Raw genomic sequence first — 17,798 nt, 5'->3', positions numbered from 1 at the left:
ACTGGACATAAGGAACCCCCTTCGAGTATCGCTGTCTCCCATCACCCTGCGATAGGACCGTCTTGTTGCAGGAAAACAAGCCCAGGGCTCCCACTGATTCAGCGTTATTGGTGTGTTGCAATGATTTTATATGTTCATACAGGGAAAATATGCGCTGTGTGTTTAATATCCAAACGTTACTTAAAATGTTATGATGCTATTGACTTTTAAGTGACTTACATAACCATATAACAATTACAGCACAGAAACAGGCGATCTCTGCACTTCTAGTCCGTGCCGAGCGCTACTCTCACCTAGTCCCACCGACCTGCACTCAGCCCATAATCCTCCATTCCTTTCCTGTCCATATACCTATCCAGTTTTTCTTTAAATGATAATATCGAACCTGCCTCTACCACTTCTCCTGGAAGTTCGTTCAACACTTACTTCAAGCTCCCCTGTCCTCCCCTGATAATTGACTTATCACTATATTCGTGCGAGGAAAATATGCACTGTGTGTTTAATACTAAATTTGTTAGATAATCCCTTTTAGAAACGAAATTGAGTGTATCAGCTACTTATCACCTATATTTCGGTCGTGATTAACACCCCCCCTCCCCTGTACAGTATCGCCAAAAATGATTTGTAGAGGAAAATGATCGCATGCGCACTGGTGCCCGCGCAAGGCTTCATGGTCATTATAGTCTTTCTGGGGGTAAACTCAACGTATTTGACTGCTACTCTTGCCCGTTGGCAACCCTACCCCCCCCCCCTGGGTTGGCCGGTCCGCAGTGCAAAAAGGGTTGGGGACGCCTGCAGTAGGTGGTAATCAGTAAATGATTCCTTGTCCCATCTTCTACCTAATTCAATGTGACTTAATATCCTGAAGGTGAAATTTGTCTAGGTGTGACCTGTCTGCAAACACACTGCCATCAGACCTACCAGAGATGAGTCATGATGAATGTTTCAGTAGCCAAATAGGAGAGACTGAATTCGGTGAAGCTACAGAGGGAACATTGTCTATCATGTTATGGAGCAGTTATGTGGTCACAACTTTATCTTCATATTAAAGTTGACATTGAGACTGAGTGATCAGATTCAGTCTTGGAACATAAAAATCAGAAATCAGGAATACAACATTTGACTCTTGCGCTTTCTCCACCATTTAATAAAATCATTTTTGACCTTAAACTTGACATAATTTTTTCTACTAATCCTATTCCCTTCATGTATATAAAACTATCCATTTGTCTTAAATAAACTCAACAACTAAGCTGCCTTAGATAGTGACTTAAAGTTTCAGCACACTTTGTGTTGCGGGCGGGGCGACTCCTCATCCCTGTGCTGAATAGCCAGCACCTTACTTTGAGAATGTGCTCCCCAGTTCTAGACATTCTAACCAAGGAAAACATTACATTTGCAACTGTCCAAAGTCATCACCTCTTGTTCCTCTATTCCTGTCTCCTTATTCCCTTTTCATGTGACATATCAGCCACCCCAGGAATCAATTTTTGCTTCCTCCCTCTGTCTTTACTTTACTTGAGGGGAAAAAGGGCATATATGCATATTCCATGTGCTGTCCCACTGGTACCCTGTAACTGAAGAAGGGCATCCCAGCTCTAGCTCCCACATCCTCTTCCGATACAAATCAACATGCTGTTTGCCTCCTAACTGCTGACTGCATCCGTGGTACTTGTGGCCATTTGTGGCACACCAATACCTTTCAGTCTCTCTCCATTTAGAAGAACACTTGGAGGTAGAGCCATAGAGCTCTGCAACACAGAAACAGGCCCTTAAGCGTATGGAGTTCATGCCAAACCATTAGCCTAAGACCCTTCGACCAGTAGCTGGACCGTAGTCCTCCTAACCCCTCCCATCCCTATACCTTTCCAAATTTCTGTTAAATGTTGAAATCAAACCTGCATCCACCACCTGTGCTGGCAGTTCATTCCACACTCTCACCACTCCCTGAATGAACCCGTGACCTCTAGCTGTAGTCTCACCCAACCTCAGTGGAAAAAGCCTGCGTGCATTTACTCTATCAAAAGCCAATTTTGTATATCTCTATCAAATCTCCCCTCAATCTTTTATGTTCTAGCGAATTAAGTTTTAACCTATTCAATCTTTCCCCATAGCTCAGGTCCTCCAGTGCCAGCAACATCCTTGTAAACTTACTCTGCATTATTTCAATCTTATTTGCATCTTTCCTTTAGGTTGGTGACCAAAACTGCACACAATACTTTAAACTGGGCCTCAGCAATGTCTTGTACAACTTCAACATAGCATCCCAACTCCTGTGCTGTACTCAATACTTTGATCTATGAAGGGCAATGTGCCAAAATCTTTCTTTATGACTCTATCTACCTATGATGCCGCTTTCAATGAATTATGGATCTGTCTTCCCAGATCACTCTGTTCTACCACACTCCTCAATGCCCAACCATTCACAGTGTAAGTCCTATCAAGGTTTGTCCTCCCCAAGTGCAACACCTCACACTTGTCTGCATTAAATTACATTTGCCATTTTCACCGAGGTAAAATGCTAAGATCCTGAAAGCTTACGGAGTGCCAGACCATCTACTGAGAGCAATAGAGTCCAACTGTACCAAAACCATGGCGAAAGTTGTATCACCAGATGGAGAAACAGCAGTGTTCGAGCTCCTAACTGGTGTGCTGCAAGGAGACACTCTGGCACCCTACATCTTTATAATCGTCCTTGATTACGCTCTGCGTCAAGCTATCAAAGATCATGACAAGCTTGGTTTTACCATAAAACCAGGGCGAACCAGACCAGTTAAACTCACAGATCTCGATTTTGCAGATGACATAGTCCTGCTCTCTGACCAGATGGAGGAAGCACAGCAGCTACTGACAAAAGTGGAAATTGAGTTCAATAAAGTTGGACTTCACCTAAACGCTAAAAAGACAGAGTACATGGCGTTTAACTGTGACGAAGGTACTCTCAAGACCGTAGAGAATGATACCATTAAGAAAGTCTTTGACTACAAGTACCTCGGGTCAAGAATGATGAGTTCGGAGAAGGACATAAAGATACGGAAGGCGCTGGCGTGGAGGGCTATGAATGACATGAAGGAAATCTGGAAGTCGAACCTGACCAGAGGGCTTAAAAAGAGGATTTTCATAGCAGTCATAGAGTCCATTCTCACGTACGGATGCAAAACGTGGACATTCACCAAGACGATGCGAAAGTCTCTAGATGGTTGCTATACACGAATGCTCCGGATGGCTCTTGACGTGAGTTGGCAACAGCACGTGACGAACGTTGAGCTCTATAACAACCTACCGGTACTCACCACTAAAATCGAGGCGAGAAGACTGCAACTAGCGGGGCACTGTCTACACCACCCCGAGCTACCTGCCAGCCTAGTCATCATATGGGAGCCCAAGCACGGGAGGATGAACCCTGGGTGCCCTCCCAAGACTATGGTCAACACGCTCCTAGAAGACAGCGGCGCGGCTAATGTAGATGAACTGAACACACTGATGAGAGGGAAGGAGAAGTGGAGAGTCCAGCATCGTGCCTGACGCCGGCCCCCTAGGCCTGAGTCGACGTAGTAGTAGTAGTGCCATTTTCAACCCATTTTCTAGCTGGTCCAGATCCTGTTGCAAGCTTTGGTCTTCCTTGCGGTCTACTACACCTCCAAATACTTGTATATCCAGTCCTTTTAGATGCCTTCCAATAACTGACCCACTACTGATGTCCAGCTCACAGGCCTATAATTTCCTGGCTTATTCTTGGAGCCTTTCTTAAAAAATGGAATAACATTAACTGTCCTACAATCCCTTGGTACCTCAGCCATGGCTAAGGACATTTTAAATATCTCTGTAGGGTTCCTGCAGTTTCTGAACTTGCCTCCTATAGGATCCAAGGAAACACATTGTCAGGCCCTGGGAACTTATCCAATCTAATTTGCCTCAATACAGCAAATATCTCCTCTGTAATCTATACACAGTCCATAACCTTGCCGGTGCTTTGCCTCACTTCTATAGACTGTGTCCATCTCCCGAGTAAATACAGATGCAAAAAAAAAAAATCCATTTATATCTTCCCTCATCTGAGTCATGTTAGTAACGGTACACACTGGGCAACTTGGTGTGGGAACTACAAATCAGGCATACCAAGAGGAAAAACATGCATACATGAAAACCCATGCCAGAGGAGAGAGCCCTCCCCATGTAGGAGGCCTACACCACTAGCTAGATCGGCTGCATGTGCACTTGCCACATTCTCACAATTGATCTGATATGACGCACTGTTCCCCTAACCTCATCTTGGCAGTAAAGGAGGCTGTGGACAGAATGGCAGTGTGGAAGTGGAATTAGAGCAGTGGGCCACCAGAAGATCCAAGCTCACTCAGCAGATGGAGTGAAGGTGCTCAAGAAAGTGATCCCCAGATCTCAACAACGTAGAGGAGGTCACTAGGTGCAATGATGGATACCAATGAATTCTCATGTGAAGAGCTGCCTCACATGGGAGGATTCTTTAGGGTAATGAATGATGGTTAGGGAAGAGGTGTAGGGGCAGGGATACCACTTAGCAAAGTCACATGGATAAGTACCTAGAGAGTTATCTGCGGGGAGGGATAAATGGACAAGGGAGTAATGGAAAGAGCAATTCTTGCAGAAAGCAGAGAGAGGAAGGGAGGGGAAGATGTGCCTGGTGGTGGGTTCTCACTGGAGAAGGCACAAGTTGCAGCGAATGATATGTTTGATGTATAGGCTCATGGCGATAGGTGAAAATAAGGGGAACTCTGTGAGGATCGAGTGAGGGCAAATGTGCAGAAAATCTTAGATGTGAGTGAGGGCTTTATTGATAACATTAGGGTGGGGAGGAACCTGTTTTTTGAAAGAAGAAAATGCCTCAGATATCCTGGAGTGGAAAGCTTCATCACAAGAAAACATGAGGCAGAGACGGAGGATCTGAGAGAAGGGAATTCCATCCTTGGTACAGTGAGAAAAGATGGGAATGGTGGAAGTTAGTGTGTTTGTAGAAGATGTCAGTGGATAATATATCTTCCAAAATGGAAGCTGCACCAATGCTGTCATCAGTGTAGTGGCGAAAGTTTGAGGAACATTGCTGGTGCGGGTTTGGAAAATGGAGCATTCCAAATAGCCAACTAAAAGGCAAGTGCCTATGGCTATGCCTTCAGTCTGGATCTGCCCATCACCCACACTTTCCTCTCTCTGGCTCCCCTCTCACCTCCTTCCCTTTATTCCATGGTGCACTGTACTTTCCTATCAGATTCCATCTTCAGCTCTTTGTTACTTCCACCTATCACTTCCCAGCTTCTTGCATCTTTCCCGCTTTGCTCCTGCCTCACTTGCCTCTCATCCATCTCTCATCTATCAGCCACCAACTCGTGGTCCACCTCTTTCCTCCACCTTTTTATACTAGCTATCTAACCTCTTTATTTCCAGTCCTAATGAAGGGTCTCAACCCAAAACATTGACCACTCTCTTCCTTCCATAGATGCTGCCTGACCTGCTGAATTCTTCCAGCATTTTGTGTTGCTCCTTCACATGAGTATAATATTATTCTCTTCCCTGACAAGCAGGTTCCAGTACAAAAGCCATGCATGAGTCTGTCATTAACATTTCTGGGCCAAAAGTCCCTCACTTTAAAATGTAGTTGTAGACTCTGTACTATCTTTTCTCTACAATTAATGAGGACAATACTCTCTTGTATTTTGTTCAGTGACTAAATGGGGTCAGGCAAGTAGAACTTTGAGTTTTCCCTGATCACATGTTAAAGTTCATCAATAATTCAGTGTATTTCAAGGAGAGTCGGTCTTGAATTACACTGGAGCCTAAAGAAAATCTCTTTTTGTTGACAACACAACTATTGTTAGCAGAATTTCTGATGGCATACAGGTGAGATATACCAGCTGGTTGAATGGTGTTGCACTGAACAGCCCTTGCACTCAATGTCATCTGCATCACCATCTGGTATTGAGGGGTCAACAGAAAAAGCTGCAGAAAATTGTAAACTCAGCCAGCTCAATCATGGGCACTGGGCACCCCAGCATTGAGGACATCTTCAAAAGGCTGTCCCAGAAAGGCAGCATTCATCATGAGCACACTCATCACTGAGGGTATGCCTCTTTCATTGCTACCATCATGGAGTAGATACAGGAACCTGAAGACACTCAACGTTTCAGGAGCAGCATCTTCCCTTTTGCCATTAGGTTGCTAAATAGACAATGAACCCATGAACACTTCAGTATTTCCTTTTTCCTTCTTTTTGCACTAATTTATTTTTTTATATGCAATTCTTGTTGTAATTTATAGTTTTATTACTATGTATTGCAATGTACTGCTGCCACAAGACAACAAACTTCATGACCCATGCTGGTGATATTAAACTCCGATTCTGATATCCGTAGGCTCTATGTAGCAACTGGACTTGTGTCCTCAGCCCTACGCCAAAGAGATCGATTTCAATGATGATTTCATGACATTTTCACATTTTTAGCAAAGGCAAATTAATTTCTCTAGAAACATAGAAAATAGGTGCAGGAGTAGGCCATTCGGCCATTCGAGCCTGCACCGCCATTCAGTATGATCATGGCTGATCATCCAACTCAGAACCCTGTACCTGCTTTCTCTTCATACCCCCTGATCCCTTTAGCCACAGGGGCCATATCTGACTCCCTCTTAAATATAGCCAATGAACTGGACTCAACTGTTTACTGTGGCAGAGACTAAATATGAAGAGCTCCACTATGTCCAGAAGTACCTTGTATTTAATATTACAATATTTGAATGTATATGAATGCAGCAAGGCATGTTTGAAAGGAAGAATGGGAGAAACATAACATCAATGCAGGGAAAATAGTTTAGAAAAGGTAATTAAGATTGTACGGAGGAGAAAGTGAATTTAACAAGGGCCTTTAAAGTAGTAGAGAATTGAAAGGTGAGGAAAGATGGGAGCCATGAGGGAGATGGAATTGAATTGGAGGTGTTGTGGATAGTGTGGAGGGCTGTCAGAGGTTACGGCAGGACATTGATAGGATGCAAAAACGGGCTAAGAAGTGGCAGATGGGGTTCAACCCAGATAAATGTGAGGTGGTTCATTTTGGTAGGTCAAATATGATGGCAGAATATAGTATTAATGGTAAGACTCTTGACAGTGTGGAGGATCAGAGGGATCTTGGGGTCCGAGTCCATAGGACACTCAAGGCTGCTACGCAGGTTGACTCTGTGGTTAAGAAAGCATATGGTGCATTGGCCTTCATCAATCGTGGGATTGAGTTTAGGAGCCAAGAGGTAATGTTGCAGCTGTATAGAACCCTGGTCAGACCCCACTTGGAGTACTGTGCTCAGTTCTGGTCGCCTCACTACAGGAAGGATGTAGAAGCCATAGAAAGGGGGCAGAGGAGATTCACAAGAATGTTGTCTGGATTGGGGAGCATGCCTTATGAGAAAAGGTTGAGTGAACTTGACCTTTTTTCCTTGGAGCGACGGAGGATGAGAGGTGACCTGATAGAGGTGTATAGCATGATGACAGGCATTAATCGTGTGGATAGTCAGAGGCTTTTTCCCAGGGCTGAAATGGCTAGCACGAGAGGGCACAGTTTTAAGGTGCTTGGAAGTAGGTACAGAGGAGATGTCAGAGGTAAGTTTTTTATGCAGAGATTGGTGAGTGCGTGGAATGGGCTGCCGGCAACAGTGGTGGAGGCAGATTTGATAGGGTCTTTTAAGAGGGCTATGGGTAACCCTAGGTAATTTCTCAGGTAAGGACATGTTCGGCACAGCTTTGTGGGCCAAAGGGCCTGTATTGTGCTGTAGGTTTTCTATATTTCTATGAATTGTAAAGCAATGGTGAAAAAAAATGGAGAACTGTTGGGAAAGAGATGGAATGAAATAGTATTATTTGGGAGGAAGGTGAAGGATTGCTGGTTTGAAAAAGTGGAAGCACATTTGGAGCAAATGGGAGGAAGGAGTATGAACAGACATAAGGATTGGGTGGAAGGATAGGGAGAGATTCATTAATCAAATAAGCATGACAGAACAAATGTTAACACAGAAAGAATGTGTGCAAAGGGGATAAGATTAGTTCAAGGACATTAAAATGGCGGCTTTTTAACACCATGTTGGGAACACTAAATTGCTTCAATTAATAAAGAAAATGAAATGTTCAAAGTTCTGTCACCGGTATGCAAATATTGTTCAGATTTTATTATTTCTTATTTAAATTAAGTAAGAGTTCTGCTCACTAAGTAAAACTTTGGAAGTTCCCTAACGGTGGCAGCATAAATTCAAAATGTTGAGTCCTCACTCCCCCATAAATGATACCATACCTCTTGCCTAAACACAAATGAGATTATTTCAGGTGTGAAGCCAACTTCATTTCACATGGACCAAAATAGTAATTTCCAATTGATTTTTAACTGATTTCATAAAATAATATTTAAGTCAATTGCTTCAGAATTATACTGGATCCTGATTAACTCAATGCCTCCCATCTTTTTTTCCCCATTTTTATGGGCACATTTCTCTTCAAAGGACATCATCTTCAATTTACTTTAGTGTCAGGATTTATCTGAGTTTGATCTGTCACTACCATGGAATGCCCAGGGGACACGAGACAGTAAATCTCAACACAGGATGGAGGAAGAAAATGTAATTTAGCATACAGATAGTTGAATAGGATCTGTAGCATGAAGGCAAGAAAATGGGATTTGCAACAGGTAGATAAAATCTATAAAACAGGGATGGGTGGTGGGAACATACTGAAGAGATGTGGGTAAATGTTTTGTACAGAATGGAGTTGTGTAGGTAGGATGTGCAGAGTTGAATTGAATGAAGATAGATAACAAATATATATGTAGAAATCAGTTAGATTGTAAGATTGATAGAATAGTTAAATAGGATGTCCAGGGTATATGGAATGGTGGTGGTGGTTGCGGGGGGGGGGGGGGGGGTGGTGGAGTAGAACCTATAAGATAGAAAAGTTTTTTAAAAAACATTGTTTCCTATCTATAGGTATTAGCATAAGCTCCAAGCACCAATTAAGTGAAATTTTGCAGATGACAATGAAGTACATTTTAAAAGTAATAACTACTTACCATAAATTGACAAGAAAGGGGTGCTCCAGACCCTGCATAACCCTCAACTCTTTGAAAACATTCCGCACTTCATTACGTTCCACACACTGCTGTTTGTTCATGTATTTCATAGCATACATCTTCTTTGAGTCTTTCTTCTGTACAATGCATACCTAATGACCATAATCAAAGAACATACATTCTGAATAAATGCACTAGAAATCAGATGCATGTTCATTGTGTGGGGCTGTTTGACAGCACTAAAATCTGGTACAAGCATGCCAATTCTCAACCCTAAAAGTTATGAAGTAGTAATGTTTGGGCATTGAAAAGCAAAATTAGAAGGCGCATGAATTGGATTGTGAAGCCAACTTCATTAATATTTAACTGGTTGATTCATTGATTGATTCAATTTAAAATTGTACATCATTACCATTTGACAAAGGAGAGACTTTCTAAAATTTTTCCTAATGTTGATAGTCATTGTGATAGATGTAAAACTGAGATAGCTACACTGACACATATGGTTTGGTCTTGTTCTATATTGGAACAGTTCTGGAAGTCGGTTTTCTCAACAATTTCTAAAGCACTTAAAATAAATTTACAACCTAATAAATTAACTGTGCTTTTTGGAATAATTCCTCAAAATATTCATGGTAATTCTGTGTCTGACCAACATGTTATTGCATTTGTTACATTGATAGCTAGGAGGGCCATTTTGTTGAAGTGGAAGGGTACATCAGCTCCCACTGTATCACAATGGTTCTCTCAAGTGATGCTATGTCTTAGTTTGGAGAAAATTAGAAGTCAGACCTTTGAACTTTTATTTGATTTTGAGAAAAGCTGGGGCTCATTTGCTCGTTATTATCATTTGAGTTAATTGACATAATTTTTCCACAATCTAATTGTAAATTTTTTTTTAGTATATTTTCTTTTCTTGCTGGTGGTTTGATGTTTATTTTTAGAAGCTTTTTGTATGATGCATGGCTCCGGGGTTGTACACCTAATGGGTTCTCTTTTTTTTTCTTGTTTTTCTGCTCAGTAGTTTTTTTCTGTTATCACAAAATTTTGTTTTTAGTCTTTAAGATGATGGGTTTTTTTTGAGGCATTGTATGTGTTGTTACTTCGATGTACTCATGTTATTTTTCCTATATGTACGATAAAAAGATCTGAAAAGAAAGAAAGAATATTGATATGTAGACGCCTCAGCCTGGACCCAGCCTAGCTGGAATCATCAATTTAAAGAGCTGGTGCATGATATAGTTGTGTGCTGCTGACAAAACAGAGCAAAAGGCAAAAGGACTGAGAATGACATTGCAGCTTAGATTCATGTCATTGTGATTTGTTTCATTATTTTGGAAGGAAAGTAATATTTTGTCAAGTTTTCTCTCAAGAAATTGAATACATGGAGAAAAATTCTAATGGGGCAATTTTGGATGCCCATTCAAGAAATGGGAGCATGGAAAATTGCCCTACTGGAATCTTGGACCATAATCCTAAAAGACATAGGAGCAGAATTAGGCCATTCAGTCCACTGAGTCTGCTCTACCATTCGATCATAGCTGACTTATTATCCCTCTCAACCCCATTTGCTTGACTTCTCCCCATAACCTTTTCCACCTTGCAAATGAAGAACTTCATCAACCTCTGCTTTAAATATATAAAATGACTTTGCATCCACAGCCTTTCGTGGCAATGAATTCCACAGATTCAACACCCTCATCACCTCTGTTTTAAAGAGATGCCCTTCATTTTGAGTCTATGCCCTCTGGTCCTAGACTCCCCTGCTACAGGAATCATCCTCTCACATCCCCTCTATCAAGGCCTTTCAATATTTAATAGGTTTCAATGCGTTTCCCTCTCTAAACTCCATTCAGTACAGGCCAAGAACCATCAAACACTCTTAATATGGTAACTTTTTCATTGCCGGTTTTCTTATGAAACACCTCTGGACCCTCTCCAATGCCAGCACATCCTTTATTAGAGAAGGGTTCCAAAGCTACTCACAATTCTCCAAATATGGTCTGACTAATGCCTTATGAAGCCTCAGCATTACATCCTTGCTCTTATATTCTAGTCCACTCAAAATGAAAGCTAACATTGCATTTATCTTCCTTATCACCGACTCAAACCTTTGGGGAAGTCCTTTGCACCTCTGATTTCTGACTCTTCTCCCCATTTAGAAAGTAATCTACTTCTTTATCCCTTCTATCAAAGTGCATGCCCATACACCTCCCGACACTATACTTCAACCACTATCTTTCTGTCAATTCTCCTAATCTGTCTAAGCACTTCTACAAACACTGTTTCCTCAAATTTATCTGCCTTTCCATCTTTCTTTGCGTTGTCTGAAAATTTGGCCAAACAATTCTATCAGCCAGACAACTGACACATGATGAGAAAAGAAGCGGTCCCAAAATCAAATGCTGCAGAACACCACTAGACCCTGGCAGCCAAACAGAAAAGGCCCCCTTTATTTCCACTCTTTGCCTGCTGCCAGTCAACCAATCTTCTACTGTGGTATGTATAGTAGTATACATGGGCTCCTGGGGACAGGAAAGCCCTGGGCTGGACATCCCACTCACTTAAGAAGATGAAGCATCTTCCATAGCCTCTCCTTTCGAGGTGTAGTGACCGCCGCTGGACCACTGTTTGGCTTATCATGCAGGACACCACTCACATAAGGCCTCTCCTACACTACTGTGCCCGTAGCAATGTCTTCATGTGACGTCCTTGTTCTTAATGTTTGTATGTCATGCATGACCAATTGTCTAGTGGTATAACTGGGTGGACAGGCTGGGCTCATTAGCCTTGGTTGGCAGCCAGCCTAGGAGCAAGACAACACTCCAATTCCAAACCCAAGTAGCTGGGAGTTGTTAGCCTTGCCAGGCAGTCTGTCTAGGAGAAGGCAAACTCCAATACTCAACCTACAGCCTTGCGGTTGCCACAGCGTCATAGCTTGGCGTGCCACTGTGGAACCAGTCTGCACGCACTGATCCTCACTATAAACTTAGACAGCGCAGGCAGGTGAAAAGTCCTACAGCGACGGAGAAGGGCACCTCTCCAGTCAGCAATGATCATGCTGTCGCTCCTGAGGGCTCATCTTCCCTCCTGATCGCAAGTGAAGAACCAGCCATCTTCATCCCAAGGACTCTTATCTTGTTTACAAGACAAGGTGCCACATATCAGACAAAGGCCTTCTGAAAATCCAAGTAAACAGCATCCACTGACTGTCCTTTATCTATCCTGCTTGGTATTTTTTCAAAGAATTTCAACAGCTTTGTCAGGGAAGATTAAACACAAAATAATCTGCAGATGCTGGAGTCAAAGCAACACTGACAGCACGCTGGAGGAACTCAGCAGGTTGGGCAGCATCCGTGAAAACAATGAGTCGACTTTTGGGCCAGAACCCTTCGTCAGGACTGAAGAGGGAAGGGGCAGAGGTGAAGGGAGGGTGGGAAGGAGAAGACACAACATGCTGGAGGAACTTAGCAGGCTGGGCAGCAACACCTCATATACCGTCTAGGTAGTCTCCAGCCCCTTGGTATGAACATAGAATTCTCCAACTTCTGGTAATTCCCTCCCCCTCCCTTCTTCTATCCCTATTTCACTCTGCCCCCTCCCCTAGTTGCCTATCACCTCCCTCATGGTTTCACCTCCTTCTTCTACCCATTGTGTTTTCCCCTATTCCTTCTTCACCTTTCCTGCCTATCACCTCCCTGCTTCCCCTCCCTCACCCCTTTATCTTTCCCCTTACTGGTTTTTCACCTGGAACCTACCAGCCTTCTCCTTCCCACCCTCCCCCCACCTTCTTTACAGGGCCTCTGCCCCTTCCCTCTACAGTCCTGACAAAGGGTTCTGGCCCGAAATGTCAACTCATCATTTCCACGGATGCTGCCTGACCTGCTGAGTTCCTCCAGCGTGTTGTGAGTGTTGTCGGGGAAGATTTCCCCTTAAGGAAACCATGCCAACTTTGGCATATTTGATCATGTGCCCCCCCATGTACCCCAAAACCACATCCTTAATAGTGGGGTCCAACATCTGTCCAACGAATGAAGTCAGGCTAACTGGCCTATAATCTCCCATCTTGTGCCTTCCTCCCATAGTAAGGAAGAATAGCCAGACTGAATGAAGATGACAAGAAGGCGATAGCAACTCAAATAACTATGCGTTACAACAGTGGTGTGCAGAAGTGTACCTCTGAACCTTGAAGTGGAAAGGCTACAGCAACAGCAGACCATGGACATGCACTCAGTGGCCACTTTATTAGGTACAGGAGTTACCTAATAAAGTGGCCATTGAATGTATACAACATCTCTTGCTTTTATGCTGTCTTTGTCTTCCCTTGTCTGTCATGGTTGCCTCACCTTTCTCTTTAGAATCCTTCCTCAGGATGTATTTGTCCTGCACCTTCTGAATTGCTCCCAAAAACTCCAGTATTGTTTCTCTGCTATTAGCTCTGTTAGTGTCCCCTTCCAATAAACTAGCCAGCGCCTCTCCCATGCCTCTGTAATTATCTTTACTCCACTGTAATACAGATTCATCTTGTTTTATCCTCTCTCTCTCTCTCTCTCAAACTGCAGAGTGAATTCAATCATATTATGATCACTATTCCTAACGATTCCTTTACCTGAAGCACCCTAGTCAAATCTGGTTCATTACAAAGTACCCAATCCAGAATCCTTTTCCCTAGTGGGCTCAATCACAAGCTGCTCTGAAAAACTATCTCATAGGCATTCTACAAATCCTGTCTCTTGGGATCTAGCACCAACTGGATTATCCAATCTACCTGCCTATTGAAATCCCCCATGACCATCCCAACACTGCTGTTTTTTTATGTCTTTTCTATCTCCCATTGTAATTTGTACCCCAGATCCTGCCTGCTGTTCAGAGACCTGTATAGGCCTCCAATTAGGGTCTTTTTACCCTTGCATTTTCTAACTTTACCCATAAGGATTCTAAATGTTCTGATCATGTGTCAGGATTTGATTTCATTTTTTACCAACAGAGCCACCCCAACCCCCTGCCTACCTGCCTGTCCTTTGGATACAATACACAAAATATCGAAGGAACTCACCAGGTCAGGCAGCAGCTATGGAAATGAATGAATAGTCGACATTTCAGACTGAGAACCTTCAAGACTGGGAAGGAAGGAGAAAGAAGGCAGAAGAAACGGGTGAGGGAAGGGAAGGAGGACTAGCTAGAAGGTGATAGGTCAAGAGGATGGCCTGCACTTTTGCTATGATGAAACCACCTTTAGGATGGTGGAGTAACACCTCATATTCCATCTAGGTAGCTGCAACCTGATAGCATGAACATCGATTTCTTGTTCTGATAATTTTTTCTTCCCCCTTTCCTCTTCTATTTCCCACTCTGTCCACTTACTTCATCTCTTCACCTGCTTATCACCTCCTTCTTCCCTTTCTCCCATGGTCCACCCTTCTCTCCTATTAGATTCCTTCTTCTCTTGGCTTCACCTATCACTCTGGCTGTCATCCTTCTGCTATCCTCCACCTTTTTATTCTGGCATCTTCTCCCTTTCTTCCCAGTCCAGAAGAAGGGTCTCTGCACAGAACATTGACCATTTGTTTATTTCTATAGATGCTGCCTGACCTGCTGAGTTCCTCCAACATTTTGCGAGTGTTGTTTTGGGCTTCCCGCATCTTGTGTCTTTTTGATACACTGTGTATCCTTGGATGTTAAGCTTCCAACTATGATCTTCTTTCAGCCACAACTCAGTGATGTCTACAACATCATACCTGACAATTTCTAAATGCACTTCAGGATCATCTTGTGCATTCAAATACAGCACCCTTTCCATTTTTGTATATTCCTCCCATTTTTATGGTCCACATCTCCTTGCTTATATTCTTAACACACCACCACTACCAAGCACTTTCCCTGATCTAGTGTAATTTGAATTAAATGGATGTGTATTCCTTGCATCAGAAATTCCATTTGAACTAACATTGGTCAGTGGCATTATGCCTTCACTCCACAAAACAAAAATTAGCTTCCCAAACATTTGGGTTTGGATCTGCTCCCATCACCTCTTCCAGATGGTAGATTCCAGATCAAAGCAATGAGTCCTACCAATACTGTGCATTGGGGGGCTGTGTCCTGTGTAAGTGCCTCTCAACACTTTATAGGTATATTGACTAAGGAGGAAGCATGTGTAGCATTGGTTCGTTATGCGAGTGTTAGTACAACAAATATAGAGTTGGGTGGTAATATAAAGTTGGCGCCACAGTAGCGTAGTGGTTAGCGTGATGCTATTACAGTTCAGGGAGTTCCAGAGTTGAATTCCAGCACCATTCTATAAGCAATCTCTGTACATCCACCCCATGGAATGCATGGGTTTTCCCCGGTGCTCCAGTTTCCTCCCACAGTCAGCAGATGTACCGGGTAGATGTGCCATAGTAAATTATCCTGTGATTAGGTTAGGGTTAATCAGAGTTGTGGGGTTGCTGGGACAATATGGTTTGAAGGGCGAGGAGGGCCTACTCCATGCAGTACCACTAAATAAATATACAGGGAGATCGGATGGTAAAGAAGTTGTATGGCATACTTGCCTTATTAGTTGGGGTGTGGCATATAAAATTTGGGGCATCATTTTGCAGTTGTATAAAACTTTGGTTAGGCCATATTTGCAGTATAGAGAACAACTCTGGTTGCCACGTTACAGGAGGATTTGAAGGCTTTGGAGAGGGTGCAGAAGAGATTCAATGGAATTTTGCCAGAAATAGTGTATCAGCTATCAACTATCGGGTGAGGTTGGACAAACTTGGATAATTTTCTCTGTAGCACCGGAGGCTGATACATTTAAAATTATCAGAATGTGTAGACAGGGTGGATAGTCAGTGTCTTTTTCCCAAGATGGAAATCTCAAAAAGAAGAGGAGCTATACTTAAGGTGAGAGAGGGAAGGTTTAAAAGAAATACTTGAAGCAAGTATTTTATAAAAGAGTTGTAGGTACCTGGAACACACAGTTGAAGTGGAGGAAGCAGGCACTTACACAAACAAACAAACAGATAGAAAATGGAGGGAAATATAGAATTGTTTTAAATTGGCAACCTGGTCTTCAGAGTCATGGTGTGTTATAGGGCCTGTTCTTGTGATGTAATACTCTATATTCTATGTTCCATTTACTGCATATGATAATGAATACAGTATATTTTTGAAATGAACAAAAATCCAGATCATAAGGATTTCCTCAAGCGACCCTGGATTCTTACACCTGGGTTAGACCCTTGTCTAACTCACACTGTCTATATCTTTGATATTTCTGAATTCTTCCATTAAATCACCTCTCACTCTACATTGTTTTATAAAGGGAACCATCTCAGGTTCGCCAGACTTTCTACGTAATTGAACTTCTCCATCATTAGGAATATCCTATCAATTCTTTCTCTAGGATTGTGACAGTTAGGGTGTATTCTGCAGTTAGTGTATATATCAGTTTCACGAGCAACCAGTCTTCAGATTTGAATGTGGATTGCAGATTGAATTTAAAAGTAGTTTAGGACAATTGGACCTCAGATGCCTGCATATGCATGAATGTGACCGAGAAACAGTGGGGATTAATGTTCAAATAGTGTCTGGAGTGTTGGTATATATGGTTTGAAACTCCTCTCTGGGTCAAATACAACAACAAAGTTGCAGGCTGGTTAAACATTTTCCAGGGAGAGGGATGGAAACAGTACCCATCATTAGTGTCAATGCAGTGGGAAGGAGGCAGGGGGGATCTGGGCTGTCTCAGCATTGAGTGTGGAATCAACAAGCAGGTAACAATACCGCCTTTTGAATGACATCCACCGTTTTCACTCACTGATGAATCAGCACTCTTCCATATTGAAGACCATTAAAAATAGGACAGAAAATACCTAGGTAACTAAGCAGAGTCTGGATCAAGCACAACAAAGCTCACCTGGAAGAGCATATCCATGGTGGGGACTACCTCAAGCTGAACCAGTTATGCCCTGAAGGATATTCTTGTCCTGGATCAAATGGTGAGAGAACCAATACAAGGGATGTCTGTCACAGATGCAACCGTTCACAGCAGTACTGGTAAGCATAAGCCAACTGGCCCTTGTGGAGAACACACTCCATTGTGATTCATTGGACTAAGATTTCTATTCATACAGATCTTTCAGCTCAAACAAGGCATCCATAAGGCAGTATATGCCATTATCAGGTTTGCATTTCTCCAAAGTCTTCAGTCTTGTGATAGAAAAGACCAGAGATGGGGCGTGGGGTCATGAATGACTCCATCTTGAAGCAGCGAGGAAGACTGAAGCATCGAGGTGAATGTGGAGGAGGTCAACAGTCGCTCTCAACACCACGGATTCAGTAGCGGGGTCGGCAGCATTCACATTCCGACCCGGCATGGCAGGCGCTCTTCGCGGAAGGACCAGCTTCGCGCAGTCGCTCTCCTTGAAAGCTGATAGAAGGATGCTTTTGATATTCTGAGATTTATGATTATGGACTATACTTTCTGTCAGTCTCCTTCAGTTTTTGGTGCCAATGGGCAGGTGGGTGATTTGTTACTCTTTATGCAAGGGAGAAGTTGGGAATTTGGGGTCTGGTGGTTTGTTTTTGTTGTTTTTTTTTCTGAGTGGGTGAATCTGTTAGTTTTTGTGTGTGGGGGGGTTGGGGTTTTGTTGCTGTTCTTTACGATGTAGGGGGCTGGGGATTTATGTTATTGCTGCTGTTTTTTGCAAGGGAGGGGTGGAGCGGTTTTATGGTTTATGA

General features: G+C 42.9%; 1 protein-coding gene across 4 annotated transcripts in view; it reads right to left on the bottom strand.

Moving 5' to 3' along the window:
• LOC134348977 (serine/threonine-protein kinase 32A-like) overlaps window positions 1-17,798 on the bottom strand; it is a 343,099-nt gene that overhangs the window by 198,077 nt on the left and 127,224 nt on the right. For all 4 annotated transcript variants that reach the window (XR_010018548.1, XM_063052790.1, XM_063052792.1 and 1 more), the window contains exon 3: window positions 9,069-9,220. Coding sequence is in view for 3 of the 4 variants with exons in the window: in XM_063052790.1 (XP_062908860.1) it covers window positions 9,069-9,220 (152 nt within the window). In the remaining variant the exon portion in view is untranslated. The remainder of the gene's footprint in view (window positions 1-9,068; window positions 9,221-17,798) is intronic.

Source organism: Mobula hypostoma, chromosome 7, assembly GCF_963921235.1.
Source record: "Mobula hypostoma chromosome 7, sMobHyp1.1, whole genome shotgun sequence".
NCBI lineage: Eukaryota > Metazoa > Chordata > Chondrichthyes > Myliobatiformes > Myliobatidae > Mobula > Mobula hypostoma.
This window is presented reverse-complemented; position numbering and strand designations above follow the sequence as displayed.